The sequence below is a fragment of the Anopheles moucheti genome, chromosome 3, assembly GCF_943734755.1.
Source record: "Anopheles moucheti chromosome 3, idAnoMoucSN_F20_07, whole genome shotgun sequence".
Classification (NCBI taxonomy): domain Eukaryota; kingdom Metazoa; phylum Arthropoda; class Insecta; order Diptera; family Culicidae; genus Anopheles; species Anopheles moucheti.
The window spans coordinates 70,906,548-70,926,008 of NC_069141.1; the positions used below are offsets into that span (position 1 = coordinate 70,906,548).

Genomic DNA, 19,461 nt, shown 5'->3' on the forward strand with positions numbered 1-19,461 from the left:
TCTAACGTTAGATAGTGACATCTATTTTAAAAATGTCGATCTATAGTCACGTTCCAACACGAGAGTAGTGTTTATTTGAGAGCAATAAAACCAACCAACAAGGATGTTGTCGTTAAGGTGTGTTACATGGCTCGTCACCATTCATCAGCGAATCTATCCGGGTGTACACATGCGGGGTGTAGGTCGTAACAACGATAAGCACTTTGTTTACAAATTAAACCGCGTTGTACGTTTGATTGACAAGGGAGTTGAAGACTTCAAAGAGATACTTTAATCAGACCCTTATCGATGGGGAACACACCTTCAGTGTGCCCCTGTGGAATATCTCAATTGTGTTGGACATGAACAAGATTTTGTAAGATTTGTTTTTTTGTCAAGCAGTTACGCTGTGATGAAGGAAAACAAGTTAATTATCCAACACATAAAAAAATGGCCCTTCCGCTGATCAAAGCCGATGCTGTTAACTTTGTTCTACGAGGTGTAGTAGTGTATATACGGATGGCAGTGCCGGTGTATGCAAATCAGACTTAACCCAAGCCACTCGCCGGGTCTATGACTAATCAATTTCCTATTGTGGTGCGTTCTATCGCGATGACTAGCTGGCTAGCTTCACTCCACTAGACGAACCGCATAATAGCGCTGGGTTTGCAGGGTCTCGATCGGTTCACGATCGCTGATCCTAGCCTGACCGCGCTGACGACTTTCTACCCTTGACCGCGGTTAGCTGACGTTCGGAGACACCAACTGTTTCCTCGGGCAGCGGACAAACACCAGGGTGTACCTTTGGCTAGTTTCAACCAGCCGATGATTAATGTCTTATTAACGGCAGCTGGTATCCAGTAGGGTGGCATGCTTGTGGGGACGGTTGTCAATGTAATGCTAATTTATGGCCTACCTACCGTGCCACGATCTAGACTTAGCCGGAAATTTGACACCACGGTGCGTAGAGCAATGGCCCTTTTTAAGGTTCGCCCTTGGACTCGGTTTGACAGGCACGACGGCGAACCGAATTCAATTCGGGTCTCTAAAGTCGAGTTTTGTACCACGAAGGGTTACAGCTGGACCGCTCAATTTGATCATCTGTCAACGGGTGGTTTTTTTTGTGGGAGGCAAACACCTTAATTTCATGCCCCGGAATCCCTTTTTTGTTCATTCGAAATCATAGGTTCGCTTCGCTCATACATAAATCATCCAATCAGTTGTACCATTGGGCCGAAATTTTCATGATTTCCGTGCTACGGTTTAAAACTTCAAGAACTTTTGAAGATGAACGAGTGTGATCATAGGACATTCTGCAACATGCAGCATCGCAGACTGCACTTCGCCTGCCAGTGTACGCCAGATAAAGGCAACCAAGTTCGGAGTGATGTAAAACCAGCAATGCAATAACAAAAAGAGCAAGAAAACACATCATACGAATTGGAGGCAACAACGGAACGCACGTTTGCGAACCGTGCCGCAGCACCCTCGGTTGCACCGTAAAACAAAGCATAAAACATCGACGAAACGATCAACAAATTCCCTGGCGTTGAATTCGGCGAAGACCTTGAATTTGTTTGTCGTGTATAAAGTAAATTTAAAGGGCCCGCTCGCGCATCCCGTGCCCGTTTGAACGGTGCGCGGAATCTTGACGACGCTCTGCTTGCGCTGCTCGCGGAAGAACAGCGCACGGCGACAACATTGTAGCGACGAACGCGAAACCCCGTGGGCCGAAAGTCGAAAAGGGGTAGGAGACAAGCCAATGAACAAAAAAAAGAAAAGAAACGGAATAAATAACGTTAGCGTAAAATAATGCTACAGCATGAAGGGTGCCTAGGGTCGTGAATAAAAGCGAGATACCATAAAAACAAGGAAAATAATAAAACACAAATCACACACACACATGCACACCAACAACGTAGGAAGATCTTCGAGATCCTCTTGGTAAGGGCATACAGAATCTTTCACGAGGCGATCGGCAAGTTTGTGTATGCTGATGTGTGGATCGTCGCCCTATCAACCATCCTTTGCGATCGTGATATGTTGCTGCAGTGTGCGGATCGGATCGCTTCCTCAATGGTCCCATTGGTCGCCCCGGAGCAACATACCCCCCAAAGGCTTTTGGAGTTTTGGTGCAATCGGTTGGGTGAGTTTTGGAAAACGGAACGAAGGCTTAGGATGGCCGAAGGGAGTACAAAACTGGAAGCGCAAATGTCTGATTCCAAAAATTATTATGATTGCTTTGCCGTATCACCCGTTGCACTCCCCACGTGTTCCATTTCCTTCGCGTCTTCGCTTGACATTGAGATGCACTTCGCACGGGTTTTTGTTTTTCGGGCACGGTTCTCTTACTTTGCCCGTGCTCCCGTTTCCCGTCCGAAGTCATACGCCGAAGTTGACTATTTTTAAAGTCCCAAGTTTGATTTATTGGCCGTTGGAAATAATAAAAACCGAACGCCGTCCGCTTTGAGCGCTTTGGACAAGCGCAGAGTTTCGGAAGGTTTTTCTTTCTGTTGTTTTGGGTATTTATTTATTTTGTTTTTTTTTTTTTAATATGAACGCACGATCTGGGCAGCTTATCGGATTCGGCAGATCTATTCGATCGAACGGCAATAATCGTGCCGAATCGGTTTCGGAGCTGTGGAGCGAAGGTTTTGTTGGATAATTTGGTTTTACTGTTGATTGCTTTTTGAACGACTTACTTCCCAAATGTAAACGCGGAAATGTCAATATAATTTATGATTTGTTGTTGATATTTTATCCGGCTGAAGATGGGATATTCAGGAGGACGTTAGGAATTAAGCAGCGTATTAAGAACGACAGCCATATGTTATTGTGGAGTTGAGAGTCAAGGAAGGTCATATGTTATTACTGGTTGAAGTTTACAATATGGAGGTATGTTCTGCATTCATTGGTGGCACGGCCCACGTCAAGATTGGAATCCTAATCGGCTCATGCCTTACTAGTTCATGCCTTAACAAATTGACTACTGTTGGGGTTAATCAATCCTTTTAGTAGAGTTATTTATGAGTGAATCATTAAAGAGGAGCCATTCAAATCAGAAATGGACTTTCGGAAGATTCATGAATCCTCAGAACCCTTTTTGGAGGTCACAAATCTGCACCTTCAAGATTCCCGAAGATGATGATTCCTTTGAGATGCACCTTTAAGGAACCTCAAAGTACCTCTTGAGGATCTTGAGGTTAATCTTGGAGGATTCATGATTCTTGCAAATGGAGATAGTGGTACATTTATTCGTTTCTAATATTCATTCCCATTCATGAATCTAAATCAGAATCACCCAACACCAAAATGTTGCTCTGTTTGACGACGACTGGCGGGCCGGTGGTGTATTGGTAGCGGTGCTGATCTTCACACGACAGGACCGGTCCAAAATCCTCTCCGTACCAACCTTCCCTACACAAACCTGACCATCCGGCTACGGGTAAATAATTTCAAAGAAACTCCAGAAATGGCCTAGACCCTAGTTCTTGGGCCGTGGAAGAAGAAGAAGAGGAAAAGAGTTTTACAACGACAAATACGGTTTGATAATGCTTAATCACGTGTTGGATAAAAGAAATAGAAACTGTTTTGCCGACAGCTGCCAACCATCTGTGGGCTTAGGGCCCGTCACATAGAAATAGCGCTGTAACGAATGTACCTGCTGCTGATGGGGTAAACACATGCGACAAGAATGTTGTTTACAGCGCACCGTGAGACAAACAACCGCCTCACTCATAAAGCTGTCCTGTAAGAATTATACGCCTTACTTTTCCTTTTATAGCAAGGTGCACTCGTAATAAGGCGAGCTGGTTACACCTATCATCTCTTATCAGATGACACCGCCGTTATCATCCCCCTCCCCCCCCCTAGTGAAGGCAAGTGACAAACAACACTTTCTCCTTGCATCCCAACAAAATCCACCCCTGCTGTGCTGGCCACGAGTTATGTTATTTTTACGCTTACCAACTCACCAACCGAGTTTGATCCTCAATCTTCCGGGTTTTCGGACAAGCGGGGCACTAAAAGCACTAATCGTACATCAGGTGACTAATCCACGTTGGGTCATCTGCATCTGCGGGTGGATGGGGGCGTAATTAGCGCGTACGAACGGGGTGTGGGTTGGGGGGAGGGAGGGTGTGCAACAGCTATGTGCAACACTTCGCCACCAGCATGGTTGGCCACATTCTTCCGTGGCTCAGCGCAGGTGCATCGGAACGGGTGCACTGTGAGTCGTGTATCGCGTGATGCAAGTTCCTAGATTCCTAGATGCCACCATCGCTCTGCCACCAGGGCCAGGAAGTCGGTGCGATGGGCCCTAGAATGGAAGCGGGAGGGGAAAGTCATGAGCTGCGGTTACTAAAAATAGGTGTGAAACGATCGCACGCAAGATGCACACTTGCGCGAAATGTGACCGCCCGTCTGATGCCGCTCTTCTACTGGTTCCCACCAAGGAGGGGGTTCTCGCAGTCATCCACATGTATCTGAGCCCGCCGTAATGTCTCCCAAAAACTGTATCGCTGTCGGTGCATCCGGTAGCAGGGGTAGCAGATCCTGCGGAACGGCATCATTTCGTTGCCAAATACCAGCAACTCAGCGTATGTTCGTGCGTAGCTAGTTTAGTAGTTCGATCAAATTACGTACCCTGCGTGATTCAGCGGCCAGATTTGGAGAGGCATCGCAGGACAGGACGGACTAGAAGAAGACTATCGGACGATGCACGCTGGGTTGATGGAGGTGACTATACTTGGGTGCCTTTCGCGCAAATTTCGTTCACACCGGGAGGAGGTTGCAAAAATAAAGAAAGAATACCCCCAGAGACTGGTTGACGGCATGAGTATGCCTCTGTTGTACGGAATGTGTCAGAGAATGTGACCTCCTCCTCCTTTTCGTCCTCCTTGTCCCGGCATCCTCATGAAGCTGCAATGTGTTTTGCGATGAGGAAACTGCTTTGCATAACCGAGTACCCGCCCCGCCCGTACCCGGCAAAATGGTTCAGCTGTCCGAGTCCGCAAGTGTTGAGATGGGAAAGGTTTATTCTGATTACGTTCGGTCGCGTTTCCCACTTGAGCATGGGCCCAATCTATCACGTAGGCCATTGGCACACGAATTATTCGTGGCTAATTTGTAACCAGCACTTACCATGTGTGCCGATGCTTAGTACGAGTAAACTAACACAGATGTACTGATTCGAATGCAGCTTGAACTCACGCACGCATTCTACCACACGTAGCATCGATCGCGTGATCGAAGGATCACGTCAGGTGCACGGATTGAATTCTTCGCTACTTCAGGTGTGTACTAGGGTTGGGTAAAATAGTAGCTTTGTATGAACCTGAGCGAACCAGTTCGTTCTTTGTGAAGAACTGAACGCACGGTACAGATGCTTCGTTCTTTTGTCTCTCATCCGAAAAAATGTTTCTCTCATACTTTATCTCGTTCATCCTACCGTTCCAGGTCGCCCACCAAATGTTCCTACATTTGAAGGGTAGTTCGCTCAACCAGATCGTTCCATGTCGTTCCAACATACGTTCCAAGGTACGTTACATTTTGTTCAACTTGCGTTATATCCCTTTTTGTCTGCGTTATATGCCGTTCAATTTGCGTTACGGGCAGTTCAACCTGCGTGACAAGACGTTCTAAGTCTATCATTAAACCTGCTTCATAGCTCATTCAATTACTTGATGTCTATATAGATAGCTCAACCTGGGGGACTTTTCGCGACCTGTAGGAACATAATTCGACGAACGAAGTGAACGAAATTCACTTAAAATAACTAAACGAACTAGTGTTGGATGACTCTTCAGAGATGTCTCTTCAAGAGAGACTCTTCAATTCAGACTCTCAATGAATCTTTGAACTGATTTAATGAATCTGAATCCCTATTTCAAAGATTTCGGATTCCTTTTAGATTCTTGAATCATCCCAGATGTATGAACTCCACCTATGAACTTGTCCGTCATGTCCCCCTTGCCTTCGGTCATCAGTTGCCCTAATACCATTCCGCTTAAGGTATCCAAGAGGCATGATCGACCAACGCTCTGAGTATTCGTGAACTTTTAAACTCACTAACTCACTAAAGATTCATATTCAAAAGAGTCATAAAGCACAACACTAGATCCAACTGCACAGGTTCTTGTAACCCAACTCTAATCGGTTAGGTGAGCGATCGGTGCGCTTTACTAGCAACCCCAAAAACCCGGAAGGGTGTCCAACCAATAGAGAAGATAATGAGATCGTTAACAAGCGATCACGATCGGAAGCATATGGTACGGTGTCCCCGGTGTGGGGCATTCTAAACCACTTCCAGTTCGTGTTTTTCTGCAAGGTTATGGACTTAAAGCGGCTACGGATCCATTACCACGCGGTACAACGCGGTACGTGCGGTGGGCACTGATTTATTAATCCGCACGCACACGATCGATTGTGTTCTTCTCCACCCCGTTTTGGCACTCCAATACCCCGGGGCATGATTGATCGGAGTAGAGTTTCAAAACAAACACGCGAGATATCAAAATTGGCTGCGTCATTTGAGGCTGTCTGCAGCGTGGCTGGATCTTCTGGTTCGCGTTCTGAAAGATATGTTCCACTGCCAGTTCAAGATGGCGCACGCGGTGGGAATTCTTTCTGATTGTTTGTGGAGGAATCAAAACAAGTCCCTCGGCCTGAAAAAAGGACCCATTGGGTGTGTGTGTGTGTTTGCAGGGAAGAACCGTTGCAGCGGGTGGTGAAACGTAGCTGGATCGTCAGTTTTCCAGGTGTCCGGAATGGTAAATTCCGATCACCATACGAACGCAGCCACGATGGGGCCCCCTCATTACGCATGTGCACTTTCAAGTAAGTGGCATTCGGTCACGTACAAACACACGTCCACAAATGCGGGTTCTCGAGCAATGCAATGAGTTTTGCGATAAGCCAGGCCCGCTGGCTGGCGGCTGCTTATTATTCAATTAATTTCCTTTTCAGCTTCCGCTTTCGTTTGTTTTTGGGGGGTTTTATTGTGGTGTGGGACTATTGGGGAGCCACTTTTTTTGTTTTTCTCTTCATTTCGGGCCGAAAGGGGTTACTTCATTTTCAGTCGGTGGCCTTGTTTTATACACCACCCGCCCCAAACTCCACCGGAAGGGGGTGAGAAGTGGATGGTACTTCATTGGTACTCCAAGCAAAACTTCAAGAATGGGGAAAAACAGGAAGGCGAAGTGAAACTGCCCTTCGATGCCATCATCGTTAGCATGCCCGGACCGCCCGGTAATGGTGCTGAGTCACTTGGTTAGTGTTTTCGTTTTCAAAGTCAAGGTCAACCCGCGGTGAAACGGAACAGCACGAAAAGCGAAAGAAATAAAAAATGAAAACACTCCTCACCACACAACCGTAAAACTGAAGTTACCTCCCGCTGGGAGTATGTGCTAACGCACGGCATGTCAAGCGTGTCATGAGAGGTCGGGAACCAAAGTGGATCGTGCTGTCATGGATCGCGTGTGGGGTTGGTGGATGTTTTTGGACGGAATAAAATGTGCCAAGCGGTGGTAAAGGCGAGCAGTATGAAGGGGAAACTCGTTCCCCGATCGGCCCGGAACCGGGGGCAATCCGAAATGCAGGCGAAGGAAGCGACAAGCCCACGAACGAACTGTACCATTACACAAAATAAAAGTGGTCAGTTACTGCTTACTCCCACTCCCATCTATTGGGGTTTTTGGTGCAACAAAACGGCGATCTATCCTCGTTGAAGGAATGGAGCTTCATCCTCAGCTGTGTGTTTGTGTTATACGGCCAATAAAAAGGGGGAATCGAATAATACTTTCCAAGCCTGCAAACGATCAGCTTTGAACGATCATTTCGATGATTTATGTCCGACCAAGATACGACGGAAGCGCGTCCAACCCGCACGACGCCGTACAGCAAAGCGGCCGTTTATTTGGTCAGTCTATTTTTAACTTAATAGAACACAACAAAAAAATGTAAAATATTAACCTCTCAATTTTCTGTCGGAAAAGATGGGAAAGATACACGTATCGCACGGTCGTTTGGAGCGTGGTGGTTGTTTAAATTTATTAACCGAATTGCAGACATTGGACATGCCTGTGTGTGTGTGTGCACGGAAAGTGGTCAACGAGACTGGGATTTAAAGTTCTGTTTTCGTTCAGCTGATTGTAACAATCCTGAGCTCTTGTCGCACGTTGTTTGACATGCAGACACAGCCCGTGCCTTTCGGTATCTAGAAAGCAACTATTGGTTTATTGATGTATGAATTTGTTTGCCGACAGTTTTGGGAGCGTCACGGACCGTTTGCCGAGAGACGGTTCGTTATCTTCGCTTTGAACATGTGTAAACAAATTTTACACGCCTCAAGACTAGCGAGACTGATAACGGTGTGTGGTTGTTGCTACCGCTAGGTAATTTGTAGGCAATTGAATGAAAATTAATATGGGTTTGAACCATTTTTGTTTTGTTCATTTTAATTGCGAACGACATTTAGACATAGAAAATAGACAAAAACAGACTTTCACATAAAATAATTCCAAGTGTTACGACTGCACTTTACGACGATGTCTGCTATCAGGTGGCTAGAAGAAATCCTCTACTTGGTACTTTTGGTATAGGAGGTATAATAGAATCCAGATTGGGTATATTCGGTGCATACAAAGTGTTTTACCATGTTACATTTATTCGCACACGCATTGTATGCCCGCAATTTGCACAAAAACCTCAAAAGCAGTTCAAATTCAGCTGTGAATAATACAAAAACTTGAAACATCGGTAGGTGCTCTCGATTAGGTGGCAGCGAACGAAACTAACTTAAGCGTAATATTAGTTTATTTGTCAGGATTTGTCGAGTCTCGGGAAGTCTCGTAAAATAGAGCTTTTTTGCGATATAGTGTCTTCATTGCTTATATTAATGTTATCCTTTTCATTCGAAATAAAACGAATGGACTTGAATTAACGATCGACTTGAATTAAATCATCGAACTCTACAGATTCAAATTCCAGTTGACATTGTGCGCCACGTGGTTGGAAATGATGGTTTGAAGTAGTGAACTGGAGTACATAAACAAAATTGAATGTAAAATTGTTTTACTGTGGGATATGCGTTTTTATTATTGTTCTGTTTGATCATTTGCTTAGGAAAATGAAATTAAATGATCATCAGTTTTTGTAGTCAATTTTAATATAAGCTTTTTACTTGTTACTGTTGTTTTAACAACATGGGAACTGATATATGGTTTGTCCGATGGACCGACCAGTGTGACAAACCGGCTGACGTATTGAGAACGGGAGCAAAATCAAAACATTTCGACACACTCCTGGAACGATGGGGAAAATTCCAGCCAATCCACCAAAATCCGTGCTAAATCGGAAGGAAAATCAAAGTTTGTTGGCTAAAATTCGCAAGGAATACATTAGCATCACGTTCGCCAAATCGTTGGTTTTCGATCCAGCCCGGTTACCCTTGATCTCGATCCTAATTTTGGCCGCTGAGTTGGTGCTAAACGTGTTCGTCGTGCAAAATGTGCGCTACACCGAGATCGACTGGAAAGCTTACATGCAGGAATGTGAGGGATTTCTCAATGGAACTACCGATTATTCGCTGTTACGAGGCAAGTAGAACGATGGGACGCATCATTGAAGGTTGTTCTACTCATCGTTTTCATGATTTCATACCTCTCCTCAGGTGATACCGGTCCGCTAGTGTACCCTGCAGGATTTGTCTACATCTACAGTGCGCTGTACTTTCTCACATCGCACGGCACCAACATTCGTTTGGCGCAGTATGTGTTCATTGGCATTTATCTACTTCAGCTCGCACTGGTGCTGCGGCTTTACTGTAAAAGTCGTAAAATCCCACCGTATGTAATGGCCATTACCATTTTCACCTCGTACCGGATTCACTCTATCTACGTGCTGCGGCTGTTCAATGATCCGATTGCGATCCTGTTTCTCTATGCCGCTCTGAACGCTTTCATTGATGGTCGATGGACCCTCGGTAGTGTAATGCTCAGTTTGGGTGTTTCGGTAAAGATGAACATACTACTCTTCGCCCCTGCAATTCTACTGCTCTACATAACCAATCTCGGTTGGTTGAAAACGGTGCTCCAACTAACGGTGTGTGGTATGATACAGCTCATACTGGGGGCACCGTTCCTTCTCACCCATCCCTGGCAGTACATCAAGGGAAGCTTCGATCTAGGCCGTGTGTTTGAGCACAAATGGACGGTGAACTATCGATTCCTGGAGCCGGAGATTTTTGAGAGCAAGGTGTTTCATCTTGCACTGCTAGGACTACATCTTACGCTGCTGGTCGCATTTGCGTCGCCCTGCTACAAGTACTTCCAAAACTATTGCCGCTTGCGCCAGTTGGAAATTATGCTTGTCCCTCAGATAGAGGCACAAAATCGTGCTGAAAAGGAGAAGCAGAAGAAGGCGAAGAAATCTCAAGCTCAGGCACTGCCAGCATCGAAAGAACAAAAGGACCAAGAGAAACTAACGGACGATCAAGAAAAGTTTTTAAAATCTTTCGAGAAGGGCATTAAGAAGATGTCTGGCAAGCAGCAGCAAAAAGTCGTCGAACGTGCTGCCGAGGAACCGGCAACTGGCAATGCAGCAACGAACAAATTTTCGATCCATTTCGATCGATCCACCCAACTCGCACTACTTCCAATCTTTCTGTCGAACTTTATTGGTATCGTGTGTGCACGCAGTTTGCACTACCAGTTCTACGTCTGGTACTTCCACAGTTTACCGTACCTCACCTGGTACACGGAGTACACGAATAGTTTGAAGTTTTTGCTACTTTTGCTGTTGGAGTTTTGCTGGAACACCTACCCGAGTACGGTATTGAGCAGTCTCGTTCTTCACACGTGCCATTTGATACTGCTCGTCGGAATCGGTAGGAAGATGTTCCGTCGAATCCCGGATCTTGCGCAGCTCAGTAAGACGGAGTAAAATAAAGTGCCACCTGCAAACCGTCGGTGTAGCATATCGAATAATCCATTTCAATTGTGCCTTACATGAGCTAACGTTCAGTTTGCATTTTTATTTGTTGTGTGATGTGTATAGTTGAAGCAGTACGTGCTGTAGAATGTGTGCGAGTGAGTTGATAATTTTGTGTGTTTTATAAAATTACGTTATTTATGAGTTCTGTAAGTAATTTAATTTGAGCAATAAAGACAAACCTTTTTCTCATAGATCGATATCAATATCTCATGCATCTCAAACATCTGATGAATAAAGTTTTATCCAAATGGAAAGAAAGATTGGTTAGAATCCAAACACCGATAACGAATATTTGCCAGTCTGCTTCAAAACCCCGGAATACTGAGAGGGTTGTTTTTCGATCACTTTCACTGTACCAATCTGCTCGAAATGTTCGCACTGCTCGGTACGAACTGTCAAACGCATGTGTTCAATTAAATAACATGTAAACAAATAGAAAAGCGACCGCAAGAATGGATTACGAACTGCGAAATGTAAGTTTATTCCTTTCATGTCCTTCTTCCTTAATATTCACAGTCATTGTGTGTTTTAGATCAAAGACTTTCTGCAGCTTTACAACAAAATCACCGACATGTGTTTTAATGCATGCGTGGACAACTTGTACGGCCGTGACTTAACCCGGGCGGAAATATCATGTGCCGACAATTGTGTTCTCAAGTTTACCAACGTAAACCAGCGATTGCTGAAGGTTTATGTAGGCGTGCAGTCAGATATCAATCAGAAAAGAATGGCCGAAGTAGAGGCACAGCAGGCGAAAATGATGACCGAAGCACAGCAACAGCAGCAGCTGCAGCAACAAGCAGCACTTCAAAGTACTCCTGAAATTACTGGCGCTCCCAGCACTACCGAACCTACCGTGGCATGATAGAGAATTGTTGCCCAGTGATTACTTTTTAGTGAGTTAGCTTATTGTGAGTTTAGTACTTTAGTTGAACATTTAAAATGCCTAGAATATGTTTAAACGTTTTACTTGGCATCCCCGGCTCAGGGAAAACGACCTACTGTCAACAAATCGTTGCTTTACCTTGCCGGAAATTTGAAGTGGTGCACGTGTGCTATGATTCGTACATTAGAATCGATGTGGATTACGATACATTTCGCGATATAAAAGGCTTTTATAAGTTGCAGCGACAGAAGCTTATATCGTACATGGAAATGATTATACTAAGCTTGAAAAAGAAAGATCAACCAAAGCTAAAGGAAATTATAGAAAGTTGGAGAAAGGAATTTGAACACGAGTTGAACATTTCTACAGACCCCGAGGTTTCGAAAATTTTGTTTCTTATCGACGATAACAATTACTACCGAAGCATGCGAACAGAGTGGCAGAAGATGGCTAGCAAACTCTCCATAGGCTATTTTGAAACTTATTTCGACACTGCTCTTTCGATTGCAGTGCAAAGAAATCGAGCCAGAGCGCAACCCATCGCTGAGCATGTCATTAACCAGATGTGGATGCGTTTAGAGAAACCTAGTGGGAAGCTTTACCATCGCGAACAAGATGTAATTACAGTTCAGGACGTCGTCGACTACGAGCGTGTTGTTGGACAGATCCAATTTTGCTTTGAACATCCTCAAAAACACACTGTTGTACAGAAGCTGGTAGCAGAACCGATGGAACAATCGAAGGTTCACAAGATAGACAATATTTTACGCAAAATTATATCCAAGAAAATGATCGAAGCGAAGGATTGCATGTCGAAAGAGGAAGTTCAATCCTTTGCTAAGATATTACAGGAAAGGAAAAAGTCTATATTGGAGCAAATCAGGAAATGCGAACAGAATGTAACAGAAGAGTTGATCCATAGTGTTGTAGAGGAGTTATTCTAATCGGTCACCATCATGTTTTACCATTTCAATAAACAACAGAAAGTTGGATTCCACAAGCAAGCATTTGAACATGAATAATTATTTGAAATATGCAAGAAACGCTTCTCCCGATTATCCGTGCTCATGTGACACAGGGTGTTGCAAGGTATGGAGACACATAAAGATTAAATTTAAATAGTAAAAAGCTCAATTTTTATGAATTTATTGTATGAAAGCAACCATTAATCTGGTAGTTTCCGTTTACCAGCTTAATGTAGAACCAAATTACGGTGAAAGGTGAATTTTCAAACAAATAACTGGTCGCTGTTTTCAAAAGCAACGCTTCTTTGACTTTGACAGCTTGGCGTCGCTTGCTATGTTGACAGCTGGAGTCAAAATATTTACGCGCTTTTCCTAAGTCTGTTTGCCAGCTTTTCTTTCGCGCGTTTCTGGCTGCGATGTGGAAGATAACAGCGTGCATTGAGCGGGAAATCACTTGTCCCAAATCTGCCCAATAGCGCACAGGCTATGCGCATGGTTTGATCGATCTTGCTTTAAAGCGGTGCGCCAACGATTACGGTCTACATGAATACAGTGTTGAATTGCCGGAACCGCGAATCAGGCCGCGGTAAGTATTGACGCAGTAGGTCCTTACATGAATATACCTGAAAATGTTAAAGTGATCATCATTTGGGTGTGCGTTGATCTTGCTGTTTGTTCCGTAGGATTCTCCTACCAGTACGATGCTCCGCTATGCCGCTTGCACGTTCACGAGCGGGACAGTTGGAAAGGTATTACGCCGTCCACGTTCTCGGCAGATTACAATCCCTCACCTCCGATTCTGGCAGCCAAATTTTCGAAGTGCCATGGACAGGAACACATCCTGGCGATTGCGAACGAGGATGGAAAGATAGCGTTGCAGGATACGAACCTCACAAACCAGGAACCGGGCGGCGAACGGGCACTCGAAGGGTGGCAGTGTCACTACAATGCAGTGTTTGACATCGAATGGATGCCGGGCGCAATGAAGCTGGTGACGGCATCGGGAGATCACACCGCCACGCTATGGACGCTGGCCGAAACTCGAATGGTCAGCACACAAATGTTTCGCGGTCATTCGCGATCGGTAAAAACGGTCGCATTCCGGCGCGATGATTCGGCCGTCTTCGCCACGGGTGGTAGAGATGGCGCTATATTGATCTGGGACATACGGGCTCAGGTCGGGCTGGATATGACGCCGCGTGCGGACAATTGCATCTACAGTGGACATGCCGGTGGCCCGGGCACACCATCCTCGCACCGGAAGCGAACGCGCCAGACGCCAAAGATTCCAGCACAAGGATGTAGCAGCAGTATTACCGGACTAGCCTTTCAGGACGGCAATACGTTGATATCGTGTGGTGCCGGTGACGGTGTGGTGAAGGTTTGGGATACGCGGCGCCATTACACCAGCCACCAGCGGGAACCGATGCCAAAGCATAGCTTTTCGTACGCTGGCATTACCACGCTGAAGGGTTTTACCAATCTCGTCATCGACGACAAGCGACACCGGTTGTATGTGAACTGTATGGACAACCACATCTACTGTTACAATATATCTACGTACGATGGGAAACCGCTGCAGCGGTATAGCGGATTTAACAATGGAACATTCTACGTGAAGGCGGCGCTCAGCTCGGATGGACAGTATCTGATCAGTGGTTCCAGTGACGAGCGCTGCTATATTTGGAACGTGGACAATCCGAACCCACTGTTGAAACTGTCGGGACATTCGGCGGAAGTGACGAGTGTGGCCTGGATGCAGAGTGACCGTGACGTGCGCATAGTGACCTGCAGTGACGATGCGCGTCATAAGGTGTGGCGGATCGGGCCCGAAGAGATGGATTCGGATGAGTTGCAGCAGCTCCGCGGCAGGGCTGAGTATTGCGATTCCTATCGTTCGGATCATGCGGAAAAGCTTCGATTGAAAGCGTTAGAATTCACCCCAAGATCTGTCCGGGGGCTAGTGCAACGTAACGAAACTACGCCCAGCACCCAGGAAGATGTAAACCGCACGCCAAAAGCATCCGGTGCCGGCTTAAGGATGTGGGCGGGAACATTCAGTGCCGGTGCGTCCTCTTCCGAGCAGCGAGCAGCGAAGCGTAGTTTCTCCGAGATTGCAGAAGCGGATGGTCATCATCGTCCACTAGTAAAACGAACTTATCGCGAGGAAGGCCGTGGCCGTCGGTTGTTCAGTCCGGCAAACTCGAAATCGTCGTACAGCTTTAAAGCTCTGGAAATTGCCTCAAGTTCCTCCACCTCTCGCAGTCTCAACGTAATTCTGGAAGCGTCCGAAGAACTAAACGTTGGATTGTCACCGTGTAAATCTCCGCTAGCCACCGCAGATCTTAACATACGCTCCCCGGACCAAACGCTGGCACAACGATGCGCATCACCAACGTTAAACCTAATTCTACCAAACTATGTACTCGACGGAGAGGCACCGCATCTGGTGAACGTGCTGGCCGCTTCCGGAGGTAGTGAGCGTGGCAACCGATCAGCCTTCTCCAGCAGTGTGCCGTTCGGCGAAAGCTCCAGCCCGGTCGGAAGTGGTGCTGTAAAGCGAAAGATTAAAGAACACTTGGACTGGTTGACAAAGATACGAAAGCAGAAACAGCTACAGGCAGCCAAAGGTATCGAAAACAGTTACGGCACGACGTTGGAGAAAGCTACAGCAGCAGCATCGCACCTTCTTTCGCCACGACTTCAGCAGTTGAAATCGTGTGACGAGGGAATCAGTGGGGAAAGCAATCATCACACGCAAGAACATAGCATGGCTGCCAGCAGTGCCGAAACACCAACAACGCCCCGTAGACGATCTTCTTGGGCGTTGAGTAACGGAAGTCCACACGAGTGCGTGGACGACACAAGCCATCGAGCTGCTGCACGGACAACGCCAAGAAGCCGACGATATTCATTGAACGGCGTGCGGGTTCCGTCGGAATCCACCTCGATAAGACGGTTCCTAACCGTGACCACACCAACCAGCCGAACAAATGCTCAGGCGTCTAGTTGAGCAGACAGCTTCGCTAAACAATAAGCCATTATCGTGCTGCTTGAAGCAACAGTGATGGTGTCGTGGCCTTCCCATTGACTGACTGTAGAAGAGAAGGGTTCGGTGTTCCACATGCAACACCAAACGCGCGTCCAAGTGGGACAGTAACACAATACCTCTTGATCTATTTTTAAATATTATCCTAAAGTTCTGTGGTGTTCGCGAGATCTAGCGATAACAGAACATATTATCGTACCAGATAAAATGTACATAAATGAGATGCATTAGCTGCGATTTAGAGGAATTTGGTCTGTCAGTATCAACAAAAAATGCCTTCAAACTATTTGCTTTTACCGCTAAAGATTAATGACGTACGATTTTGCGTTTCATATGATGCATAATAGATTTCAACTTACTTTTAATCCCTGTGCTGTTTTGCTTTGGACAATGTAACCATGCACGTCTATTACACACGCGTAGATTAGGGAGCAAATGAATTCACTCTTGTTTTGTTTTGGTTTTGGACGGTTGAGTAAGCATTACGATCGCGATACGACGACGTATACCATTCGTTTTGAACAACTTTATGGAAGGTATGTGATAAGAGTAGATTGGATTATGGGATGATTGAACTCAGCACAGTTTGAGGATCATGATGGTATTAATGTTCGCACGAACTGCTTAAGACCATCAGTAGCGTTAGAGAATAAAATCACCAATGCATTTGACAGTAACTCCTACTGCTTGTACGTGTACTTAATCGATTCCTCTCGAAAGTAAATTTAAAACGTCTTCTATCGTACCTCCACACCATGGTAACAACTGTAATGAAAACAACAAATGATGCGGACCACTCCAGACTGAACGTTGGGATATGTGTTTCCGGTAATGCGCCTGAAGTGCACTACAGTTTTTGATGTCTGAGATTCATTAGAGTGAAGGTGAAAGTGATACACTTCACTTTCTTATTATAAAAGACGCGTTTTATTGCTACCCTTCGTTCAATCGTTCACAGTCAAGCGTACCGCACAGTACGATGAAGTCCGCACTGTTACTCTTGTTTTTCGGATGTGTTCTGTCCACGAACGAAATCGCGGCGCTGAAGTGTAATCCAACCGGAAACGCCAACGTAACCGCTAACGGCAGACCTGCCTACACCGGACAGTTCCCGCACCATGCGTTGCTGGTGGTAAGCTTCGGCGAGGAGGAAACGCGCCACTGCAGCGGTGCGCTGGTGGATGAACGACACGTAGTAACCGTGGCACAGTGCGTCGTTGGTAGCACTGCCGTCCAAGTGCACCTTGGCTCGAACTGTCTGCTAGCGGATGAGAACGATCAGTTCCGGTACGTGTTTACCGGGGTGGAGTACACCGTACGTGAAGGGTACGATACGGAGACGTTTGTGAACGATGTCGCTGTGGTGCGATTCACTGACGAACCGGTACGACTTCCGCCCTGGGTTCGACCGGTACGCCTACCGGAAGCGGATGAAGATCAGTACGTCGGACGGGAAGTTGTGACGAGTGGGTACGGATTGATGAACTATGGTTCGGATGGTGCATCCGATGCGCTTCAGTACATGCGATTGGTAGTGCTGGAGCTGGAGGCATGCCAGGAGGAGTTCAATTTCATCACCCCCGATACGGGACGGTTCTGTGCACAGGAAGCGTCCCATGAGCGAAACTGTGTCAGTGACGTCGGCAGTCCGTTGGTGCTGAAGGAGAAACGGCTGCACGACTACGTGCTGCTTGGTTTATCCAGCTTCGGACAGAAGTTTGCCTGCAACTCGGGTAATCCCGGTGCATTGCAAGAGATGCGTGCACATGCCGCGTGGGTAAAGGAAGTAATGTCCCAGGCGGAATAGAGAAAAAGATGACCGGTTCCACAGCTGAAAAATTAAAAACCCCAGAAAAATGATCTAAATTGTTGTAAAATAAATTGATTCACACACGGCACGGATGTGCCGATTTAATGGCACCATTCTCAGCACCAACATTTTCAAATAAAATAATAACTTCCAGGCAATGCAGCAGCCCCCACACCTAGCGTAAACACATCCACCTCGATCGATTTAAGCACTCTAAATAAACACTGACCATGTCCGACGTTGAAAAGTATCAAAGCATCTAATAAAAGCAAATACGTACAGCTAGCCTATAAACAAAACGCAGCACGTGTGCGTTTAATCGTGGCGCGCCGTAAAGCACTATGCGTACCACATCGTAAAACACCGGGCGCCTCCATACCGGGAGCAATGAAGACGAGCGTGATGAGAGAGCATGGGATGAGCGTGATGAACAATCGCGGTAAGCGAACAATGAGCCGTGAGATGAGATGAGTGTCGCGCTCATCGCATAATGAATTTCAACGCAATAAAATACCTACAAAGGAACGGTGATTAAGTTGCTCTCACATTTTGTCCAGCAAGAAGAAGGACGAGTAGCGTTCGGAACGTTTCGGGAGTTTCTACCCGGTCCCGTTTTGCAAATGCAACAGGCGTCTTCGTGAGTACAGTCTCACACATTCACCTCATCGAGCGTGTTTGGGGTAACGCTTGCGCATCATCCCCAGCCGACGTCGGATGTGGCATTCAACAGATGCGACCAGTTTCTCTCGTGCTTGTTGCACTCACAATTTCACGAGCGTGCAACGGAAACGGACGGTTCGTGCCATCAGCGATGCGAGCTGTAGGAAAAGTTCATCCGTCGCAGCTTCCCTCCTTTCACGTGTGAGTGACGCCTGTTGATCTTGTGGCGAAAGAGAGTACCCTCGTAGTATTCGCACCAGGTGACGACGTGACCAACAAACCCGAACGTGTGTATGCATACACATGCCACAGGTTGGTTGAGGACGGACATCCGTTGGCTGTGCTATTTATTCGTCGTGTAGTGCGCCCGCACAAACTATCTCATCCGCTCACATGCACACATGCCGTCTCGCATTTTAAAGCAAAGTTCACCGCCTACTAACACGATGGCGGCTCGTACGTTTGATGATGGTTGCCTTCATAAAACAAACATACACCAACACACAAGCGGTACAGGTGTGTTGGCTATTTTTATTACCACCCTGTTGGATTAGCTTACTTTATGTGACTTCAGCTTAGACGAGTGTGGTTTGCGAGGAAAAGGGCATAGCGTTACAAAGTTGATGATGCGATTGGTTTGAAATGGACGTTGCATTATGGACTGTTTTATTTCCATGCACGCGTCGCCGGGGAAGTGTATTTGATCGGCTTTAAAACCGAACTTTAGGTGTTATTACTGGGATATAAAAATATCAAGACTAGGGATTTTCTCTCATCGGCAGTATTGATTAGAGTTTTGATGGGGGTTTCGTGATATGTGACACTCAGTGCTTAGAAAAATACTTTCTAATTGACGCTTATTAAGCCATAATATTGTTTAGCTAATAAAGAGTTAAATGAAAATCCCATCATCATCATCATTTACCGACGAACGTTAAAAAGTCAATCGGTTAAAAATGAATCGTCCAAGTACGTCGTAATGTTGCACATCCTAACCATACAAGCGCTAGTGAGCTAATTACAGCTCACGCGTACTGCTCTCGCTCACTGACAATGATGAGGACACTCACGCAACGGCACGCTCACGCCAAACACGATACACTGCGCACTGTTCATCTTC

At 46.1% G+C, this 19,461-nt stretch overlaps 5 protein-coding genes and 1 long non-coding RNA gene across 6 annotated transcripts; 5 read left to right on the forward strand and 1 right to left on the reverse strand.

The window, feature by feature from the left end:
- Window positions 1-3,912: 3,912 nt before the first annotated feature.
- Window positions 3,913-4,930, reverse strand: LOC128304660 (uncharacterized). Its single transcript, XR_008287419.1, has 3 exons — window positions 4,624-4,930; window positions 4,379-4,533; window positions 3,913-4,297 (listed from the first exon to the last, which is right to left on the reverse strand). It is a non-coding gene; the product is annotated as an uncharacterized LOC128304660 (long non-coding RNA).
- Window positions 4,931-9,274: 4,344 nt separating this feature from the next.
- Window positions 9,275-11,140, forward strand: LOC128303371 (lethal(2)neighbour of tid protein 2). Its single transcript, XM_053040305.1, has 2 exons — window positions 9,275-9,575; window positions 9,650-11,140. Exons 1-2 carry the CDS (start codon window positions 9,290-9,292, stop codon window positions 10,918-10,920), a joined length of 1,557 nt encoding a protein of 518 aa, XP_052896265.1. The 5' UTR covers window positions 9,275-9,289; the 3' UTR covers window positions 10,921-11,140.
- A 220-nt stretch (window positions 11,141-11,360) lies between these two features.
- Window positions 11,361-11,836, forward strand: LOC128302384 (mitochondrial import inner membrane translocase subunit Tim10B). Its single transcript, XM_053039195.1, has 2 exons — window positions 11,361-11,444; window positions 11,504-11,836. The coding sequence occupies exons 1-2, from the start codon at window positions 11,424-11,426 to the stop codon at window positions 11,834-11,836; spliced, it is 354 nt and encodes a 117-aa protein (XP_052895155.1). The 5' UTR covers window positions 11,361-11,423.
- Window positions 11,837-11,913: 77 nt separating this feature from the next.
- Window positions 11,914-12,853, forward strand: LOC128302383 (L-seryl-tRNA(Sec) kinase). Its single transcript, XM_053039194.1, has one exon. The coding sequence runs from the start codon at window positions 11,914-11,916 to the stop codon at window positions 12,799-12,801; it is 888 nt and encodes a 295-aa protein (XP_052895154.1). The 3' UTR covers window positions 12,802-12,853.
- A 395-nt stretch (window positions 12,854-13,248) lies between these two features.
- On the forward strand, window positions 13,249-16,525 carry LOC128302104 (protein lethal(2)denticleless). The gene is made up of 2 exons (XM_053038832.1): window positions 13,249-13,408; window positions 13,506-16,525. The coding sequence occupies exons 1-2, from the start codon at window positions 13,366-13,368 to the stop codon at window positions 15,833-15,835; spliced, it is 2,373 nt and encodes a 790-aa protein (XP_052894792.1). The 5' UTR covers window positions 13,249-13,365; the 3' UTR covers window positions 15,836-16,525.
- A 325-nt stretch (window positions 16,526-16,850) lies between these two features.
- LOC128304504 (collagenase-like) lies at window positions 16,851-17,958 on the forward strand. The gene has a single exon (XM_053041698.1). The coding sequence runs from the start codon at window positions 16,851-16,853 to the stop codon at window positions 17,676-17,678; it is 828 nt and encodes a 275-aa protein (XP_052897658.1). The 3' UTR covers window positions 17,679-17,958.
- Window positions 17,959-19,461: the final 1,503 nt, after the last annotated feature.